General features: G+C 44.5%; 1 protein-coding gene across 5 annotated transcripts in view; it reads right to left on the bottom strand.

Moving 5' to 3' along the window:
* Positions 1-1443: 1443 nt before the first annotated feature.
* SEZ6L (seizure related 6 homolog like) overlaps positions 1444-19133 on the bottom strand; it is a 213794-nt gene continuing 196104 nt past the window's right edge. Inside the window, exons 14-17 of one of the 5 annotated variants that reach the window (XM_050745900.1) lie at positions 11524-11556; positions 9311-9422; positions 7231-7333; positions 1444-4787 (exon numbers count right to left, since the gene is read on the bottom strand). In XM_050745900.1, the coding sequence (XP_050601857.1) occupies positions 4758-4787; positions 7231-7333; positions 9311-9422; positions 11524-11556 (278 nt within the window). In that variant the 3' untranslated portion in view covers positions 1444-4757. Of the gene's footprint in view, positions 4788-7230; positions 7334-9310; positions 9426-11523; positions 11557-19133 lie in introns of all 5 variants that reach the window. The other 4 variants (XM_050745899.1, XM_050745901.1, XM_050745902.1 and 1 more) reach the window with 4 other exon arrangements.

Consider the following 19133-nt stretch of genomic DNA (forward strand, 5'->3'; position numbering starts at 1 on the left):
AGGCGTACAACTCATGCACTTCATCAGCTATCTTGGCAGAATCCAGGAATGGGATTATACCAGTGAAGACACTGCCAGTTGGAACTAAAGAGGGTAGAGAGAGCAGGACAGAATGAAGGATAACTCTCAACCTTCTTGGAATCTACAGGACCAAACCATAGAGCCATCAGCTATGAATGTGTGCTAAGAACGAAGCAGAAGGTGATTAAAGAATCATCAGGGGTGCCATTGCCACCATAGGCCCCAGAACCAAGGTGTTTTCTCCTCTGTTTCCAAGGGCAGGGCTTTGTCTCTGGTTTCAGCCGGGACAATCCCATCCAGTGCCTCAGGGGTGGACTGCTCTCTGAAGAAAGCTGTGTGAACAGGGAAGCTTGAAAGAGCCGTGGAGGTGATGCTGCCACCTCAGTGGGCCTTTAGGGCAGAGCATCAAACCAAAGAAGCTTATTCTGAAGTCTTGAGATCTAATGGAATTTGCCTTGCTAGGTCGTGCACTTGCTTGAAACCCGACACCCCTTTCTTATTTCTTTCTTATTATTCTCCTTCCTTATTTCTCCCTTTTGGTATAGCAATGTCTATCCTATGCCTGTCCCACCATTGTGTTTTGGAAGCACATAACTTGTGTGGGTTCACAGATTTACAGATAGAGAGCAGTTTGCCTCAGGATAAATCATGCCTTGGTCCTCACTCATACTTGATTTAAATGATATTTAGATGAGACTTTAGACGAGTCGATGGTGTTATGAGTTAAGACTTTGGAGGCTGTTGGAGTGCAGGAAACATATTTTGCGTGCAAGAAGGACATACATTTTGGGGGTGCCAGGCGTGCAATGCTATAGACAGCTGTGTCTCTCCAAAATTCATATGTTAAAGCTCTAACCCTCAATGTGACCGTAGTTGGAGATAAGACCATTAGCAGGAAATAAAGCTAAATAAGGTCAAAAGCACTGGACCTCATTTGATAAGACTGTGGCTTTTTAAGAAGAGGAAGAGCTGCCTCTGCCTCTTTCTCTTCCTCTCCTCCCTTCCTTCCTGCCTTTTCCCTTCCCTCCACTGTGTGAAGACACAGCAAAAAGGTCATCTATAAGCCAGGAAGAGAGCTCTCACCAGGAACTGAATTGGCTGGTACCCTGATCTTGGACTTCTCAGTCTCTAGAACTTTTAGAAACAGGTTTCTGTTGTTTAATCCATCTAGTCTGTGGTATTTTCTTTTGACAGGCTGAGCTAAGACAGGGAGGATGGTGGAACATCTGATGATGGCAGTGCCGTCAAATCCATCTTGTCCCAAACATCCCTTGAAGGTCCCAGAACCATTCCAGAGTGGGATGTCCTGTCTTAGCATCCAAAGTATCCGTAGGTGTTACCCCAACCCAATCCCCAGAAACTGGAAACATTCCATTTGGTCCCGTCCTGAAGTGTCTGTAACAAAAATCCCACACACTTGAGTCTTTTTCATCGGTTTTATTAGCATCAATATATACAAAGTGGAAAATGACTTAATTTCATTATTCTAGCTTAGAAAGTTTGTTTTGCTTTTTATTCCGTTTGGCGATAAAATGGAAATGAAGATTTCCCAGGAGAAAGCCTACCTTTGGGGGTGCTGAACAACTCAAATAATATCTGACCTCAAATGACCCATCATGCTTAGTCAAGGACATAGGAAGGTCATGCCCTTTGGATTCACTCAAAGGGCATTTTTGCCTGAGGCCCATGCCTCAGCCTAAAGCTACCCACATATTTGCCAAATCACTACTTCTTACACAACCCTCCTGATTATGCAGACGCTTTGCTTCCTTCTGGGCTGTGTGGCAGTTTTCAAAGCTATCAGCCTGAGGTTCTATAGGCTCTCCAAGGGGTGAGCTTCAAAAGATCATAGTTAAAGCACATCTATGAAACTAAGTAAGAATGGCCATCAGGTAGCGATCAGAATACTTATGTTAGCTAAATAATTCTACAAAAAAAAAAAAAAAAAAAAAAAAAAGCAAAAAGCTGAGCTCCAAGCTAAAGAGGGTCGAGTGTGTGCATTTTTAAAGCACAGGGTGGTAGCTGACAGATACAGCTTATATGAATTAGCATGTAATACACACCATCACATGCATTCTCTGAAGCTCACAATCTCTGTAAACGTATTTCCCCACTGTTTTAAAAACAAAAAGTGGCTTGTAGGAAGGCTCAGTCCATTCTCGAGTTTCTCAAGAGTGTATCCTATTCAAAAATATTTAATCCCAATGGGTTTTAATATTGATCTTATAAAAACAGACGTCTATGAACTGTAATGAGATGCCTTGCACATTTTTGGCACTATTGTTTTTTTACCTTTACGTATTACAAATACACATTCAGATATTTTAAAAAGAAAAATAGACACCAACCTGTCTTTTCAATCACACTGTACATCGTTGAACTCGTATGATCCTTCTCTAGGCTAAAACAAACTTTTAAAACATGGTTACAGGTGCGGTACTACTAAGACAGAACTGAGACACTGGTCTCCTGAAAAAAACAACAATGACAGCAACAACAACAAAAAAACAAAAAACCCAACGCCTTTTCTATCTTTCCAATAGCGAATAAGAACACCTGGGGTGTGGCCTGGCTAGTTTTGGGGATAGGGTTAGGATAAAGATTTATATTTTGTCAGTCTTTATAGAAGGCAAATGTTTAGTTTTCACATAACCATAATATGTTCTAAAATCAAATATTATTAATAGAGTCTTCACTCCAGGTGACCCAGGGTTAGGGTTAGAATAAGCATCCAATAAAATGGATTGGGTTCTGCCTTTTAAGGAAAGGTTACATTATTTTTGTTGTTATCTTTCTCCAAACATGACATTGTTCACTAATGGCCTGGAACACTTCTCTGGTTCTTGCATTAAATGGGGCTTTGGGTCCTGGAAAACAGCCTTTAGCTATTTCTTGCCATGGACCACACAAGCATGCCTTCAGGAGTATACATGCAAGATTCTTTTCTGGCAGAAGGAAAATATTCTGGTCTTAGACCCCAAGATTGAGGTCTGAGTTCCTGCTGGCAAGGAGAGTACATGTGTGCATAAAACCAGCTTTCCCTATCTTGCTTAAGATGTTTTCAATGTAACCACCAAAACATAGATTCCCCACCATTCTCCCTATGGCTAGAAAGATCTTTTCTTGTTTGAAAACCAGCAGACTTGAAACAATTCCAGAGAGAATGGGAGGCACCAAAGAAAGTTCCAAATGCCACTGAGCCCGTGTGCCTGTCCAAGCCATTGACTGTCACCACCACGTCACCGGTCCCAGGGAGGTGAGTCTGCTTTACACATAGTATTTCTTCCATGCACCCGCACCCTCCACCTTCTCTTTATTCCTGTATTTAGAAAAGAATTTTCCAAAGAGTCACACATGCACCAGCTTCACTGGGTTGGGGGAAAGCAGACCCTGATAAAATAGGAGGAATGCCCGTGTGATTAGATGTGGGGCTATAGAATCCTTTCTGGATGAAATTGCTCTCTCTGTTTTCATCGATGTTCAGGTCAGACGATACAGGATTCCACTGGACGGTTTACTGTGATTTAAAATCTCCTGCCCCTGTTCTCTGCAGCTCCTCAGCCAGCATTCACACCACCCTCCACATTCAGACAGCTTCAGAGAATAGAAAAATAGTTTCTTCTCATAGGACCTCCCGCCCCCTGAAATACTTGATGGCAAGTATACTCTGAAGATGACACCTTTTAGAGAATCAGTGCACTTGGCTCTCCTCTATTTTGAGAGCTGAGAGACATTCCAGAACCCCAGGAGAAAACAGAGCTCACCCCTGGATTTCCAAACATAGCACCTCCTTTTTCCCATCACAAATCCTTGTCACTGTATGAGTGGGGCCGCCGGTGCCTCCTAAGCCTGTGTGTTTATTATCACAGCTTGAGAGTGGCTTGCTGAACATGGTGATTGATTCTGGCACTCGTAGCATAAATTACGTGCTCTTTCATCGTTGAAAGAGTGTCAAAGAACAGAACATTTTATTAACCCACTTCCCTTACCCAACGATCCCCCTCACCCAATTCTTCATTGGAACTCTCAAATCTCTCATTTTTTCTCTGAAAAATTCCCTTTGGTCATTTGTCACCTTTTAAGAAGGAAAACGTTTTCTTGTTTTGTCACTGTCCAGCAAGGCTAGAGTGGTAAAAGACAATGTTTATGTAACACCTTTGCTACCTTCAGAAGAACTGTGAGAGGGAGGGGATGTGGTAAAACCTTTCGGAAGCTGGTAGCATGGGAAGAGAGGACACAGAATTTGTTTTGGAGCGCAGTTCCCCAAATGGGTTTAAGTACCCATGCTAAATTCCAACCCAAACTAAGCCAACAAGAAATACCCTTTCCAACCTAATCTTGGGACTTAGATTTGTACTGAAAACACCATGGGCATGGTTCCCAAAGATGCATGCAATTCGATGCAGCCTTAGCATGGCATTGCTGATGGGAGAAACTCCATCTGTTGTTTTGTGTTTTTGCTGCCGCGATTTGCCACTTTGCAAGTCTTCCACCTGCCTTCAGAATTGAGGCTGTAACATGAATTTTGCTGAGGCCGCAAAACATCCAAACCCACACCTATTTCACTTTTAAATATAATAAATACAGGGAAGAAAACAGTAAACCTTCAATAAAGAGTCTAAAGAAAAGACAGTCGACATTCTGGGGTTTCAATCAAATGCCACATGGTCTCTGGATGAATGTCTCGAGGAGATTGTGGCTGAGTTCACAAGTCCCCTTCTCAGGTGTAGCTCTCTTTAGATAGAAACCTCATACTCTCTGGTTTCCTGCAAGAGAGAGAAGCACAGATTGGTCAAACCCTTGTGTGGTAGAGTGATATACATAGGGGGATGCAGTTCTTGGCACCTCCGTATGTCCATGCCCTTGGTCGTGACTTTGCAGTGCCCTCTCACTCTGACCCTGACTTGCTTTTGCCAATGGGTTATAAGGAAATGGGGTACAACAGCTGCTTGAAACATACTTGTATGTTTCTGCTCACATCCTGCCCATCTGTCATCACCATGAGCTAGGCTTTAGTCGCTGCAGGAAAATGAAAGACACACAAAGCAGAGCTGAGTCACCCAGCCATCAACCAGACAATGTCAGGATTACCACCCAGCTAAAACGCTGACCCACAGACTGAAGAGCAAATGAATGCTTGTTGCATTAAGCCATTGAGTTTGGAGATGTTTGTTACTCAGCATTACTAAAGCTCTAGGTCACTGATACACTCTACTAATAAGTATTCATAATGTCTAGTCTCTAAAATTCTTTATTTCAGTCTGACCTTTTCCCATGATTTCAAAGCAAGCTACATAGAATGCAAAACAACATATGCCCTGATCTACCATTGCCATATGAAATGACTACAACATGTGGGTAGTTGAATTTCTTCAATATTTATGGAGTGTGAGTAATGTATTCCAAGCCCCAGGGACAAGGAGCAAGGAGATAGAAGAAGTCACAGGCTCAGCCCTGGAAGTTGTCACTGTCACATACTTTAATGGAAGTCTCCAGCTCCCATTCAGCCAACACAGATGTGCAATCACATCTATGCTTCATGGTACATGGGAGTGTGGTGGGCAGGCCCCAAGGTGGTCTCCATGATCCCCACCTCCTGGGGCTCATGCCTTTGTGTGGTCTCCTTCTTTTAAGGGTGGGTAGAGCCTGTGACTTGATTCTAACTAGGAGAATACACAGGTACTAGGATGTCACTTCCATGTTTGCATGACACAGGCTTGTGACTTCTATCTTGCAAGATGACTCTCTCTCTCATGGTGACTTTGAAGAAGCCAGCTGCTATGTCATGAGACGCTCTATGGAGAGGCCCACATGGAAGAAACTGAGGGTGGCCCCTAGAAGACAGCTCAAAGAAATTGAGGCCCTCATTCTAACAACCTGCAAGGAACTGAATGCTGTCAACAACCATGTGAGTTTGGAAGTGGATCCTTCCCTGGTTGAGCCTCAGATGAGACTGCAGCCCAGTTGCTGCCTTGTTTGTAGCCTGTGAGTCATAAAGCAGGGAGTCCAGCTAAGCTGTGCCTGGCTTCCTGACTTATAGAAACTATGAGATAATAAATGTGTGTTGTTAATTTAGGCCCCTAAGTTTGCAGTAATATTGTTACACATCAATAGATAACTAATACAGGAGATCAGAGGAAGTGGAGGTGAAGGAAGGTTAGTGGGACAAGAAACAAGTCGGGTTTATTCCCCCCAAACATTGGGAGATGGCTGCACATCGTTACACAGTGAATTTGAAGGATGATGGTTTTGCAAAGTCATAACCAGCCTTTTGCTTCCTCGCATGTGCCCTGGACCTTTGCACATGCTCTCCCATCTGTCTGACATCCTCTTCAGCCCACCGTCCAAGCCCTAACCACTTCCCATGTCTCAGCTATACTCTCACTTTCTCAACGATGCCTTGCCCAACTCCAAGTGTCCTCATTATACATTCTCCTAGCAATTTTTTCATAGTCCTTAAAAAGTATTATTTGTTGTAATCAAAATATTCATGGACACATTGGATTGTCAGAGGTCCAAGGGAGGCAAGATAGCATCGCGATTAAGAGTGTCAGGTTGAATTTGCATCCTGGCTTCAGGCTGTGCATCCTGGCTGTGCGCCACCTTGGCCAAATTATTCTTTCCTCTCTCTGGACCTCAATGTCCTCATCAATCAATTAGAGATAACTGTGGAATGTATTGCAGAGAGCTGCAAGGATTCAAGGAGATTATGCATTTAAAGTGCTCAGCACATGACATGTATTATTATTGATAATAGTAATTCACAAGATAGTAAACTCATTACTGGTGGAATCTGTGTCTGTTCGGGTTCATGACTATGTTCCTAGCACCTAACACGGGGTCTGACACTCAAATGTGTAGGGATGTTTCACATGCCTTTGAATAAAGGGTAGAGCCCAGTGGGATGTGTGGGAATGCTGTACATTGCCACCAGACCACTGGTGGTCTGCTGTCTGTGGGTCTTGGGTGCAGCCTCTTTTTTCTGTGGGTGTTCTGCTGACAGTAATCAGCCTCTTGGGCTCGTCCTCAGCACCAATCACTTGTAAAGAGAGCTGGGTTCTCCCAGCAGTTATCTCTTTAGGGCTCTTCGTGGGGATAAGACAGGACCACTGGCTGTGCGCAATAGGAAATGAAATGTTTTGTCTTATTGTTGGTGAATTCAGAGCAAAGAGGGAGGGAATTGGAAAGAGACGAGAGAGATCAACTCACCCCTGTTTCATAAATGGGGTTGTCAAACTCGGTTTCCACGGTGATCTGGCTGTAGGGGTGGGAGTACATCAGAGGCAGGCGGAGATTGGAATAGTAGCGACATCTAGGGGAGAGAAAGGAGACAGAAGTTACTTCTCCCCAGCTAGGAGACACATTACAATATTGAACGGGAACAGTTGGTGCCACTTCCTGAGCAGCGGCACCTCTGTGAATGACAACGAGGATGTGTGCAAACAGCCTTTCGCAGGCGAGAATCCTAGTGAGGTGAAAGCAGAAATCATAACTGCTCTCAACTTGCAACCCAGGCAGCGAGAACCAAAGGCTTGTGACCCCCTCTTACTAGGGAGGGGGCGGAGCTTAATTTGTTTTCTCCTGGAAGGTCACTCAGGTCCCTCTTGAATGCAAAGGGAAACAAGAACAAGGATGAGCATTTATTGAGCACTTACTGCATGCCATATTGCCTTAGATCAGCCTTCCTTGACCACCTATTTATTTATTTATTTGTTTTGAGACAGGGTCTTGCTCTGTCACCCAGGTTGTAGCGCAGTGGTGTCTCACTGCAACCTCTGCCTCCTGGGCTCAAGTGATTCTTCTCCCTGCACGCACCACCACACTTGGCTAATTTTTTTTTTTTTTTTAAAAGAGACGAGATCTCACTATATTGCCCATTTCCCAAGCTGGTCTCAAACTCCTGGGCCCAAGCAATCCTCCAGCCTTGGCCTCCCAAAGCGCTGGGATTATGGGGATAAACCACTATGCCTGGCCCATGACCACCTATTTAAAGGTGATTTCTCTGTTACTCACCACACCTAACCATTTCCTTCATTGTGTTTATCTTAGTGTGTTATAATTTATTTGTGTACTTACTCTACCCTGCCCCCAGTAGACTGTGGGCTCCATAAGGGCAGGGACGATTTATGTTAGGCATGTTCCTGCCTCAGAACCTTTGTACATGCTGTTTCCCTGCATGAAACCCTCCTTTTTCACATATCTGCATAGGTTTCTTTTGTTTTTGAAATGGAGTCTTGCTCTGTTGCCCAGGCTGGAGTGCAGTGCCACGATCTCGGCTCACTGCAATCTCCTCCTCCGAGGTTCAAGTGATTCTTCTGCCTCAGCGTCCCAAGTAGCTGGGATTACAGGCGCCCACCACCATGCCCAGGCGAATTTTATGTTTTCTTTTTTTGTAGTAGAGATGGGGTTCCACCATGTTGGCCAGGCTGGTCTCGAACTCCTGACCTCAAGTGATTCGCCTGCCTTGGCCTCCCAAAGTCCTGGGATTACAGGTGTCAGCCATCATGCCTGGCCTGCATAGGTTTCTCATGATCACTTTCAAGTCCTTGCTCAAATGTCATTTCTCAGTGGGGCCTCCTCTAGCTACATTATTTAAAAGTCAACCACCACTTCTATTCCAGAATTCTTGCCCCCTCCCAGCCTTCTCTTCCTGCACTTATCAGTTTTTAACACATATATTTGCTTACATACTTTGCTTACTGTCTATCTTTCCTCGTTAGAACTTGAACCCCAGGAGAGCAAATATTTCCTTCTATTTTTTTTTTTTCCACAAATGATGTTTCTAGTACCCAGAAAACTGCCTGGCACCTAGTAGGTGCTCAACAACAGTGAATGTGAATGAATGAGTGGCTATTCTGGGACATGGTTTAATCTCTTCCTTCTGCATTCAATGCAAGTTTCTATGACCCCCAACACCTGGGACAGTGTCTGATATACAACAGATTGCCAATAGATATTTGTTGAATAAATGAGTGAATGCATGAGTGAGTGATGGAAGGAACTAATCAACATGTCTGGCAATATGTCATATCTACGTCCTCCACTAAACCATAACCTCCTTGAGGGCAGGAATAGTATTTGTCTTACTTGCTTGGAGGCTTCATAATTGCCCAGTGTAAATATTTATCCCACAGAATTGGGCTGAATCTGGGCATCTCTGCGATCACACAAATGCCACTATGCTCGAGCTACAGGTGGAGACCTTGAGGCTCAGAGAGGTGAACCGCCCAGTCCCTCTGAGTGCTGGTGGCTGAGTGCTTGGCAGTCGTCTCCCCCATCAGCTCCCTACCTTGTGATGTAAATGTAGGCTCCTCCCAGCAGTAAGGAGATGATGAGGACCGGGATGAAGATAGCCAGGGCCATGTTCCCCCCTTCCAGCGACGTCTCTGCTGCCGCTTCTGCTACTGAACACAGGAGCCAGTGAGGTCCTCATTTCCCAGGTATCTGACTCCCATTGAGTGCCCACCTGCCCAGTTCTCCACCCTTTGGAGACGGCTTTCCAAGGTCTAAGGCTCTGTGAGGGCCTTAGACCTTGGAGGGCCATCTATAAAGACTAGAGGAAATGGTGCTGTTCCTTTGCAAGAGGTCCCAGACTCGTCCTTGGGTGGGTTGGCCATAAGAGCTACAGAAAATCACACTGTTTGAAACCTGATCATACCATTCCCATTTTTGGGGGGCTACAGTTAAAATCTGGTTAAAGTCCAATTCACAGGAAGACTAGGAGAAAATCCCAAATTCAGTAACCGGGAAAGCAGATTTGCTGGACATTCCATGGAGTGGAGAAGAGAAACAGGAATGGGTCTGGACCCCAGATGCAGGAGTGGTGGGCGAATCTGGGTTTGTGTGTGTCGTTGAGTTGAACAGTGCTGGTGGTTTCTCACCCACAAGGTTTCTAAGGGATTCTCAGACCTGGTGCTCACCTGTGGAGCGGGGAGCTTGTTGCATGCAGACGGGCGGGCCCCTCCTAGACCTTTTGAGTCCCACTCTCCAGTCCAGGAGTGGGCTCTGAGCATTGGGGACAGCTCTCCGTCCTGCACACCCCAGTGACACCCCAACTCTGAAGGCGCGGCGTTGATTCCCAGAGGCCACCCTTGCACATTCCCTGGCTGCTCTCTCAACCTCCCATTATTTGTGGCAATTGCAAGAACTAGAACAGCTGTTGCAGGGGCCTGGGGCAGAGGGCTGCTTTCCCAGCATAGCTTGAAGGCGGATCCTCCATCCCTTCTAGAAACTTGGCCCCCAGGTTTCCTCTGCCATTCTCCACGGTCACATCTAATAGAGCTTGGCTGTACACCAATCTATAACCCATTAACCACCACTTTATGGGGTCTGAAAAATCAATCCTAATACCCACAATAAATGCATGAGCACAAAACGTTACGATGGCTCTCATAAGCTCCGAGCAACCCCAGCCCTTTGAGACGTTCTCATGGTTCATTGGTTGGCAAAAGGCAGAAAAAGGATACTCTGAATGGAGACTAACACGAAGTGCCCTCTATTTCCCAAGCGGAGTGTCTAATTCATGCTCCTTCACTTATATTTGAGCCCTGGTTCCACCCGCTTGGATTCAAGTGTTGTCTGTTACAAGGAACAGCCACTAGTGAAATGTAATTTACATAGCCCCAGATTCTAAGTGAACTCATTATTGTCAGAAAGCTAAAGATGGCTCCAGGAATAATCAAAACTGCTTGATTGGGTAAAAACACTTTTTTTTTAAAATAAAAGAAACAATATATTACAGTATATATTTTAAAATATATATACTATAATATACTGTATTTGTATTTCCATGTATATACAGTAATATATTACAGTATATATTTTACATCACAGCCCCGGTGAGTGGTTTTGTACCGAATTCAATAGCGGTGACATAGAACGCTGGACATTTCACACACGGGAGGGGTTGGAAAGGGAAGGAACCACAAAATGCAAACAAAACTGAAATAAAATCCTGGATAGATTTTAACATCTGCTCCTCATGAATAAGTCTCAGTTGGGAATTTCTAATAAAAGGAGAGCTGAAGTAAGGAGACATGGGAGAAGGGGTGGGTATGTTGAGGGGAAAAAAGACTCAAGGAAAAATGGACCATTGAATGTTTCCAGGGCAAACTCTTCTCTCTGGAAACCAGGAGGACTCTCAGCCTGAAAGGTGACACGTCACCAGATTTAGTTCCCTTTCTAGAATGGCATCATGAAAAGTTTTACAATAGGGTTATGCCTTTCTCAGGCTCATGGGCTGTGAGCTTTCCTTGTCTCGTTGCTGTTACCATGTAGAGAACAGCTGTCAAATCCCTTTCAGGTTACTCGCAGGATCCTGACTTGCAAATCCCATAATTTTTTTCCCTTACAATATTATTTTAAAATTATCTTTGGCAGTGTGAAGGTAGAATTTATTTATTTTTTTAAGTGTCTAAATAAAGATATTCAAAGACCTGCCCTTGTTTTGTGTGCTATTAGTTTGATTTATTAAACTTTTTTTTTTTTCATTCTGGAACTCACCTTCTAAAGCATGTTCAAAACTGTCTTGATTAACTGAAAGAGAAATCAGGAAGCATTGGTCAATGTAAAGTGAATTCACTTCATTTGCATGAAATGAGGCCAAAAAATTAGATGCAAAAGCCCATGCCATGCTTTGGTGAAGTTAGTGTTATGTTTTGACTTGTCTTGGGCCACTATAATCAGTGAACGTGCCTGGGGACTCTTCACTTCCTAAGTTCCCAAGAGAAGATGAGATAGATAAGACCCAACGTCAACAACAGTGATAGTGAATAATTACTGAACACTCACCGCGTGTCCAAAATTGTGCCAAGAACTCTATATACATTTGCTCATTTAACCCTCATGACAATCTTGTTAGGTCAATGCTATTATCATCCCCATTTTACAGATGAGCAAACAGAGGTTCAGAGAAGTGAAGCGACTTCTCTGACATCACACAGCTTCTCAGTGATGGAGGCAGGATTTCTATCTGGGTTGCTCAAGCTCTGTGGTTTCTGCTCTCAATCATGTGGTTAGGGTCTTTTCATCATTTTCACATGGGGCAAAGCACGAATGGATTGCGAGGCCCAAGACCTTTATACAAAATCCAGCCAGAGATGGAACTGTTTTCTTGTTTTGAAGACTATCTATGTACACCTCTCTAATTTCATTCTTATTTCTTTTTATTTGATGAGGCTTTGTATTCCATGTGAAACTATTTTTTTTTTTTTTTTTTTTTTTGAGAAGGAATCTCGCTCTGTCGCCCAGGCTGGAGTGCAGTGGCGCACGGTCTCTGCTGACTGCACAAATGATTTTTAATCATTTATATTTTCTGTAAAACTTCTCTGGAGGTTCAAGATGATGGGGACTGGCACCCCATCTTTGTCATCAGTCATGGTGGTAGCTGAGCACAAAAAAATACCAACAAGGATGGACGTTTATTACAGGAATGCAAAACCCCAGCGTGAAGGACTTCGATGAAAAAATTGCAGCATTAGGGGATAGGAGAGAGTGGCCACCAAAGGCTTAGCTATACTCATGTCTCCAATCCCAAGACATCCTAATCCATGCCTTGGTTAAAGTCACTCTCTGGTTTACGCCATCATCACACCATGACAACAAAACCAGCTGAAAAGCTAGCTGGCTAACTAAGTGCACACATCTCTGCAGCTTTGGCATCAAGAAAATGGAAAGATTGAAGCAGATGGTCCCGCCCCAAGATGTGAGTCGCACCGTGGTTGAGTGGGAGTGCGTGAATGTCCATGGAATCCTAGAACTGGGAGGAGGCATTGAATCTTGTGTCCCTTGGAGCCCCGTGCTCATGGACCGCAGGGGGCATGTTAAATGCAGATTCCTGGGCCATTGCTGGGACTTGCCAGGGCAGTATTCTCAGGGGTGGACCTCTGCAGGTCTCACCAATGCCCCAGCAGTGCTGATGCATCCAGTGGGCTCACTGGCTCCTCTTTAGAAACTCTGATCTGGGCTCCCCCAGTTAGTTCACAAAAAGGGAAACCAAGGTCAGAGAGGGAAGGAGGCTCACTCAAGGTCACACAGGTGGTCCACAGCAGAACCGGGCTGGAGCCTGGGGGCCCCCTGTCCCAGTCAGGTGGTCTCACATTGGCATTGAGTTGCTTCCCCTCCTGCAGACCACAATGTCATGCATCCCAGTTTCTTTTTCTGAAGAGGAAGTGATTTATCATTTGCGTACAGAGTTGGTGGTGGGACGCATCTCAGGAGTGGAAATGGGGAGGGAAGAAAGGTGCAGGGGTGTCCCGAGAGCCTTTCCTGTTAGCAATTCCATCACAGCTGTGGGAGAAAGCAGTGAGCTGGTGCACCTTGTGGGGCTTCTAGGGATGCTAGCCCATAGAAAAGAGAGGTTTCAGGGATCACCTGCAAAATGGAGCCTCTTTTTAGCTTTCCTGGTTTTTTTCTTTTTTTTTTGGTCATTTGTGTATGTGTGTATATATATATATATATATATTTTTTTTTTTTTTTTTTACAGAATCTTGCTCTGTCACCCAGGCTGGAGTGCAGTGGTGCGATCTCGGCTCACTGCAACCTCAGCCTCCCGGTTTCAAGCAATTCTCCTACTTCAGCCTCCAAGTAGCTGGGATTACAGGTGCACACTACCATGCCCCGCTACATTTGTGTATATTCTGATGGTAGTTTTATTTTCCTATCAGTTTGGCAGCATGTAAAAAACATTGAAAACATACAGTGCTGGTGAGGATGTGGAGAAATGGACATTATTACACGTTGTTGGTGAGCGTGGATTGCTCCAATTGCGGGCAACGATTTGGTGACATCCAGGACAACTCCGTATCCACAGGCCTTTGCCCACACCATCAATCCTGCTTTGAGGAACCTGTCCTGCAGGGTGAAAAGTGCCAGCATCCAAGGATTCATGGGCAAGAATGTTTTTGCAAAACAAAACAAACAAAAAACTGGAAGAGAACTGATGTCTCCATCAACAGAGGAAGGGCTGAATGCACTGGGGAACAGGCAAAGTGTGGAATGATGGGTGGCAATTAAAAAAAATAACATGGTGCTACATTTGTAATAAGTAAAACACAAAGTACAGCATGATATGGAACCCCCTCCCTTTTTTTTCTTTTGATACAGGGTCTTGCTCCCTCTCCCAGGCTGGAGTGCAGTGGCGCAGTCATGGCTCACTGCAGCCTCAACCTCCTGGGCTCAAGCAATACTCCCGCCTCAGCTTCCCAAGTAGTTGGGACTGCAGGAGCGTGTCACCATGCCCGGCTAATTTTTTTGATTTTTTTGTAGAGATGAGGTCCCACTATTTTGCCTAGGCTGGTCTCAAACTCCCAGGCTCAAGTGATCTTCCCACCTCGGCTCCCGAAGTACTGGGATTACAGGTGTAAGCCACCACACCCAGGTTTTTTTTTTTTTTTTTTTTTTTTTTTTTTTCTCTAAAGCAAAAACAAACATCCCTCTCTCTTTCCAAGTATATCTGCGTGTACAAGCCTAGGAAAAGGTGTGACACTGGAAATTCAGGTGATCAGCACTGGCTTCCGCAGAAGAAAGAAAGGGATGGAAGAGAGAGGAAAACTCTGCTCCTTCCATTTGAAACTCTGATTTCTTCTACTTGTTCCATGAGATACCTTCGCAATTAATCCAAGAAGAATTTAAAAAGCCACGTGGCAGATACAAACACGCTGTCCAGGCCAAAGTGGCCCTTTTCATGGTTTTCTTATTTGAGTTTTTTTTTTTTTTGAGACAGAGTCTCGCTCTGTCGCCTAGGCTGGAGAGCAGTGGCACGATCTCGGCTCACTGCAAGCTCCGCCTCCCGGGGTTTACGCCATTCTCCTGCCTCAGCCTCCCGAGTAGCTGGGACTACAGGCGCCGGCCACCACACCCGGCTAATTTTTTTTTTATTTTTAGTAGAGACGGGGTTTCACTGTGTTAGCCAGGATGGTCGCCATCTCCTGACCTCGTGATCCGCCCGCCTCCGCCTCCCAAAGTGCTGGGATTACAGGCGTGAGCCACCGCGCCCGGCCAAGGTTCATTAAGAAACAAATCCTGCTAAGTTTTCTCCCCTGCAGAAAACTCCTCAACAACGTCAAATTAACTTCAATTAATGTCCATATGACAGTTACAGGGTTCACAGGCAATCTTTACTCAGGAACTTCCCAATACTTAAGCTCTACAAAGCAGGTTTCCTGTACTATCAAAAATAAATTTAGGCCAGGCGCGGTGGCTCACGCCTGTAATCCCAGCACTTTGGGAGGCCGAGGTGGGCGGGTCACGAGGTCGGGAGATCGAGACCATCCTGGCTAACACGGTGAAACCCTGTCTCTACTAAGAATACAAAAAATTAGCCGGGCGTGGTGGCGGGCGCCTGTAGTCCCAGATACTCGGGAGGCTGAGGCAGGAGAATGGTGTGAACCCGGGAGCGGAGGTTGCAGGGAGCCGAGATCGCGCCACTGCACTCCAGCCTGGGCGACAGAGGGAGACTCCGTCTCGGGGAAAAAAAAAAAAAAAAAAAAAAAAAGAAGAAGAAGAAAAAAAAGAACTGCTTATATAAGTCATTGTCATTCATGTGATGAGCCCCTGCTTGATACCCGGTAAGATTAAATTGCATCCCTTATGCTAGTGTTTCGCATACTTGGCTGATGACACAATTCACCTGTGCCGTTAAACTGGTCCCTGGGTCCTGCTTCAGACCCAGTGAATCAGAATCTCAGTGGAAAGGGCTCAGGACTCTGTTTATGTTTGCACTAAATGTTTGGAAATCACGGCCTTAAATGGTTCTCAAATTCAAAGTGCATTTGAGAGCTTGTTAAAATGTTTATTCCAGGCCCGCCTCTCAATGATTTTGGCTTGGGAGATCTGGGGTAGATTCGGGAATGTGTGAACACACCTAGGTTTCCATGCTGCGGTGATTGGCTGGTTGGGGGTCTTTCTTAGTAGCCCTGAAAGTGGGAAATTTACAGTCATGAGATGAGGGTTCAAGTCCAAGCTTTGTCTTGTACTAGCTGCATGACTTTGGGAAAGTCACTTAACTTCTCTGAGCTTCTCCTTCTACATCTGTAAAACAGGTAAGATGACTCACCTATTTTAGTGGTCATAAGACTTAAATGAGGTGATTCAGGGTTTTTTTTTTTTTTTTTTTCTTTTAGGTAGATAAAATTCACATAACATAAAATTAACCATTTTAAAGTGTTAACAATTCAGGGGCATTTAGCACATTCACAATGTTGCACAACCATGACCTCTGTCTAGTTCCAAAACATGTTCATCATCTCCAAACAAGCCCCACACTCATTAAGCAGTCCCTAGACAACCACGACTCTGCTTTCTGTCTCTATGGATTTACCCATGCTAGATGTTTCCTATAAACACAATCTTAAAACATGTGACCTTTTGTGTCTGGCTTCCTTCACTTAACATAATGGCTTTGAGGTTCATCCGTGTTGTGGCGTGTGTCAATATTTCATTCCTTTTTTTCTGGCTGAATAATATTCCCTTTTTTCTGCCACACTTTTGTTTATCCATTCATCAGTTGAGGGGCATTTGGGTTGTTTCTATCTTGTGGCTCTCGTGAATAGTGCTGCTATAAACATTCATAGACAGTGTTTGTTTGAACACCTGTTTTCACTTCTTTTGGAAATATACCTCAGAGTGGACAAACTAGCTGGGAACGTAGTTTTAAGTCTCAGAGCTGGGGTTCATGAATAAGGCATTTGGGGATCCACTGGAGTTATGGGTTCCCAAGCAGAGACATAAAACTTCATGCTTCTGTTCCTTCTGGAGGGCAAATTCAGTGCCTTTTGCCTGATTCTCAAAGGGGCATTAATGCAATAAAGGTTAAGATCCACTGGCCTAAAACACTGAACATATTTCCATTACTATGACTGACTGTGCACTTCAAAGATCCAGATAAACGAATCCAAATTTTACTCAGTGTGTTACAACTTAATTTTAGTGATGAGTGTTCAATGGATTCTAAGATGCAATTTTCTCACTTCACCATCTGGGAGGTCGGGGCGAGGCTTAAAGCAATAGTGTGTAATAATAACTGCCACCAGGTGGCGCTCATGATTCGCCGTGTGCACAAACGTGGGGGCGTAAGAGTATCAGGGTTTGCAGAATGCCAGGCAGCACCCTGGGAGATCACCCCGTAGGCAGTGGGAGAACACTCCTAACCCATGGGAACTAATTCGTTGTGAGAAGGCGGTGCAAGAGGTGGGAAATAATTAAGCAGTGTTCTCTAAGCAGGGGTCAAAGGCAGGCAGAGGTTGGACGCAGTAATCACAGTACTTTGGGAGGCCGAGGTGGGAGGATCGCTTGAGGCCAGGAGTAGAGACCAGCCTGGGCAACATAGCGAGATCCCCATCTCTACAAAAATAAAAAAATTTAGCTGGGCATGGTGGCGCGCACTTGTGATTCCAGCCGCACAGGAGGCTGAAGTGGGAGGATTGCTTGAGCCCAGGAGATTGAGGCTGCAGTGAGTCATGATCACGCCACTGCATTCCAGCCTGTGCAACAGAGCAAGACCCTGTCTCCAAACAAACAAACAAACAAACAAAAACAAACAAACAACAAATAAACAAAAACCAGGCTGGTTCACAGGGCAGGGACTAGGGCAAGGCGAGGCGTCTAGGGCGAGAAGTGTACGGAGACTCTTTTTTAAAGGCTGTTCTATGGGACACTTGGTCACCTCCTTACATTTTTCGCCTCAGGCACCTCTCTTGCCTCAACCTCGTCCCAGCCCTGCCTCAATGTAACTGCAAGCCCCTTGTATCAAAGACTTTAGTTCGTTATGGACATTCCTACTGAATTCTGCATCCTTGATGCTTTAATGGGACAGGAGCAATATATATATGTACACATGTGTATGTATATGTATGCATATACATGTATGTATGTAAATGTATATATATTTTAGTACAGAATGACATTCAACTGGAGCAATATTGAGTGGAGGTTAATGTTGAAGACCTGGAGTAAAAAATGATTCTACAGCTGGGTGTGGTGGCTCATACCTGCAATCCCAGCTACTCAGAGGCAGAGGAGGGAGGATTGCTGAGGTCAGGAGTTCTAGGCCAGCCTGGGCAACATAGCAAGACCCTGTCTCTACAAAAAAATTTAGTAATAATTTAGAAAATCAAAAGTGCCAGACTTTGAAGGTGGGGAACTTTTAAATACACTGGAACCAGTTTATTTTGCTTGTTATTTTGTTTGTTTGTTTGAGACAGAGTCTCGGTCTATTACCCAGGCTGGAGTACAGTAGCGTGATCACAGCTCATTGCAACCTCTGTCTCCTGGGCTCAAGTGATCCTCCCACCTTAGCCTCCCAAGTAGCTGGGACTACAGGCACATGTCACTATTCAGGTTAATTTTTGTATTATTATTATTTTTTTTTTTTGTAGAAATGGTTTCACCATGTTACCCCAGGCTGGTCTTGAACTCCTGGGCTCAAGCAATCCTCCCACCTCCGCTTCCCAAAATGCTAGGATTACAGGTGTGAGCCACTGCGCCTAGGCTGCTTATATTTTCATTTCAACATTTTCATAATTGTGATATATGATAAAAAGCTTAACGCTTAAAGACCTTTTTATTTATTTATTTATTTATTTTATTTTTAGATAGAATCTCACTGTGTCATTACAGGCTGGAGTGCAGTGGTGTGATCTCAGTTCACTGCAACCTCTGCCGCCCGGGTTCAAGTGATTCTCCTGCCTCAGCCTCCCGAGTAGCTGGAACTTCAGGCATGCACCACTATGCCAGGCTAATTTTTTTTAATTTTTAGTAGAGATGGGGTTTCACCATGTTGGCCAGGCTGGTCTTGAACTCCTGACCTCAAGTGATCTGCCTGTCTCGGCCTCCCAAAGTGTTGGGATTACAGGCGTGAGCCACTGTGCCTGGCCAAAAGCTCCTTTAGTAAGTAAAAATAAAAATTCTAAGCCAGGAGAAGACATTGTGTCATAGTGTAATTGGCGACATTTTTTTTCTTTTTTAGTGGTGACATCTTAGATTTAATGAAGTACAGTAGCTCAGCTTTTTATTATTTTAAAATTTAATTTAATTTTTTTTTGAGATAGAGTCTTGCTATGTCCAGGCTGGAGTGTAATGGCATGATCAAGGCTCAGTGCAACCTTGACCTCCTG

This window comes from Macaca thibetana, chromosome 10, assembly GCF_024542745.1.
Source record: "Macaca thibetana thibetana isolate TM-01 chromosome 10, ASM2454274v1, whole genome shotgun sequence".
Classification (NCBI taxonomy): Eukaryota; Metazoa; Chordata; class Mammalia; order Primates; family Cercopithecidae; genus Macaca; species Macaca thibetana.